The sequence below is a fragment of the Arvicola amphibius genome, chromosome X (assembly GCF_903992535.2).
Source record: "Arvicola amphibius chromosome X, mArvAmp1.2, whole genome shotgun sequence".
Taxonomy (NCBI): domain Eukaryota; kingdom Metazoa; phylum Chordata; class Mammalia; order Rodentia; family Cricetidae; genus Arvicola; species Arvicola amphibius.
In genome coordinates this window covers 49,462,538-49,464,237 of record NC_052065.1, presented here as the reverse complement: position 1 = coordinate 49,464,237, position 1,700 = coordinate 49,462,538, and the positions used below count along the sequence as shown (strand labels likewise).

General features: G+C 44.9%; 1 protein-coding gene across 1 annotated transcript; it reads left to right on the top strand.

Annotated features, from left to right (window-relative positions):
- The first annotated feature begins 302 nt into the window (after positions 1–302).
- LOC119804243 (melanoma-associated antigen B2-like) lies at positions 303–1,376 on the top strand. Its single transcript, XM_038315719.1, has one exon. It carries the CDS (start codon positions 303–305, stop codon positions 1,374–1,376), a length of 1,074 nt encoding a protein of 357 aa, XP_038171647.1.
- The last annotated feature ends 324 nt before the right edge of the window (positions 1,377–1,700 follow it).

Here is a 1,700-nt window from a genome sequence, read left to right as displayed (position 1 = left end):
AAATGGGGCTCTAATTAAAATGCTTTTCTCTCACTAAGAAGATATAACCTGGGGTGCAATGCAGTACCCTAACACAATCTAATTTCCTCTACAGGTTTCTTAGGAAGTGGATTATAACCATAAAAAACAGCACCGTGAGTACCCAAAAATATGTCCTGAGAAAAGGAGGGGAGGTGGCATTTACTTATTAAAGATAAGTCTCTCACTACCCAGTTATGGTATGGCATTCATAGTGTTACTCTATTCCCTCCAGATACCTGCCTTTACAGCACTCCTGCCTGCTGACTGTGAGACAACTCATCATGCCTAGGGGCAACAAGAGCAAGGGCCGCTCCAGGGCCAAAAGGCAGCAGACTCTGGGAGAGAAGCAGAATCTCCAGGGTGCTCAGCCCGCTGCAGAGGAGGAAGCAACATCGCCCCCTCTTGGCCAAGGGGATGCCCCCAGCTCCCCTAAAGGCTGCTCTCCTCAGGAGTCTAAGGAGGCCATGCCCCCTGCCTCTCCTGAGTTAGATGTGCCCCACTCTATCTGTGATGTTGGTGCTGAGGATTCTGATGTTGGTGCTGAGGTTTCTGTTGCAGATGATGAGAGACGTGCTCATGCCTCCAAGATAGCAGCTGCCATTCAGTCTGCGCGCAGAGATCCTCTGACCAGGAAGGCCAATGTATTGATAGAGTTCATGCTGGAGAAATTTAAGGTGAAAAAGCCCTTTACACAGGCAGATATGCTTAGGATGATCCGCAGGAAGTACAAGGTGCACTTCACTGAGATCCTCAGGAGAATCTCTGTGCGCCTGGAGTTGGTCTTTGGCCTTGAGTTGAAAGAAGTAGATCCCAGTTCTCAGTCATATATGCTTGTGAGCAAGCTGGGTCTCTCCACCGAGGGAAGTCTGAGTAGCAGTACTGGGTTACCCAAGACAGGGCTCCTGATGATCCTCCTGGGTGTGATCTTCATGAAGGGGAACCGTGCAACTGAGGAAGATATTCGGGAATTCCTGAAAGTAGTGGGGATTTATCCTGGGAAGTGTCATGTAATTTTTGGGGAGCCCTGGGAGTTCTTCACCAAAGATTTGGTGAAGGAAAATTATGTGATATACCGCCAAGTTCTTGGCAGTGACCCCCCACGCTATGAGTTCAGGTGGGGTCCCAGAGCCTATGCTGAAACCACCAAGATGAAAGTCCTGGAAGTTGTAGCTAAGATCAATAATACTTTCCCCTGTTTCTTCCCTAGTATGTATGAAGAGGCTCTGCTTGAGGAGGCTAATAGAGCAGCACGGAGATTTACAGCTGTGCCTGGCAATGCTGTTGATATCAGTGATATCAGGGAAGTTAGGGCTCATCATTGCAAGTGCATGGCTCATAGCTCCTCCCACATTTAGTTGAATTTGAGATATAGTTTTTATTGTGCTGAAGAGTAGTCAGTCTTCCACGTAATGAAATGTATTTTGGGCTAGAAATAATAAAGTTTGTATCTTATCTTTCTGCAATACATGAGAAAATATATGTATTTTTCTTTGCTATTTTGTAAATATTCCTTGAATTGAGGATTAGCTTGCTTCATAATCTGCTTCTTAACAGTGCTCCTGACATACTTATTAGTGTTTTTCATGTTTAAGACCAAGAGTTTGGCTATTAAAAAAAACTGGTATATCTTTAAAATGTTAATGTGGCATTGAAACAATAACTTTCATGAAAATGTCGAA

What these genes read in the sequence shown, in the direction of transcription:
- LOC119804243 (XM_038315719.1), top strand. Translation starts at nt 303, where the DNA reads ATGCCTAGGGGCAACAAGAGCAAGGGCCGCTCCAGGGCCAAAAGGCAG.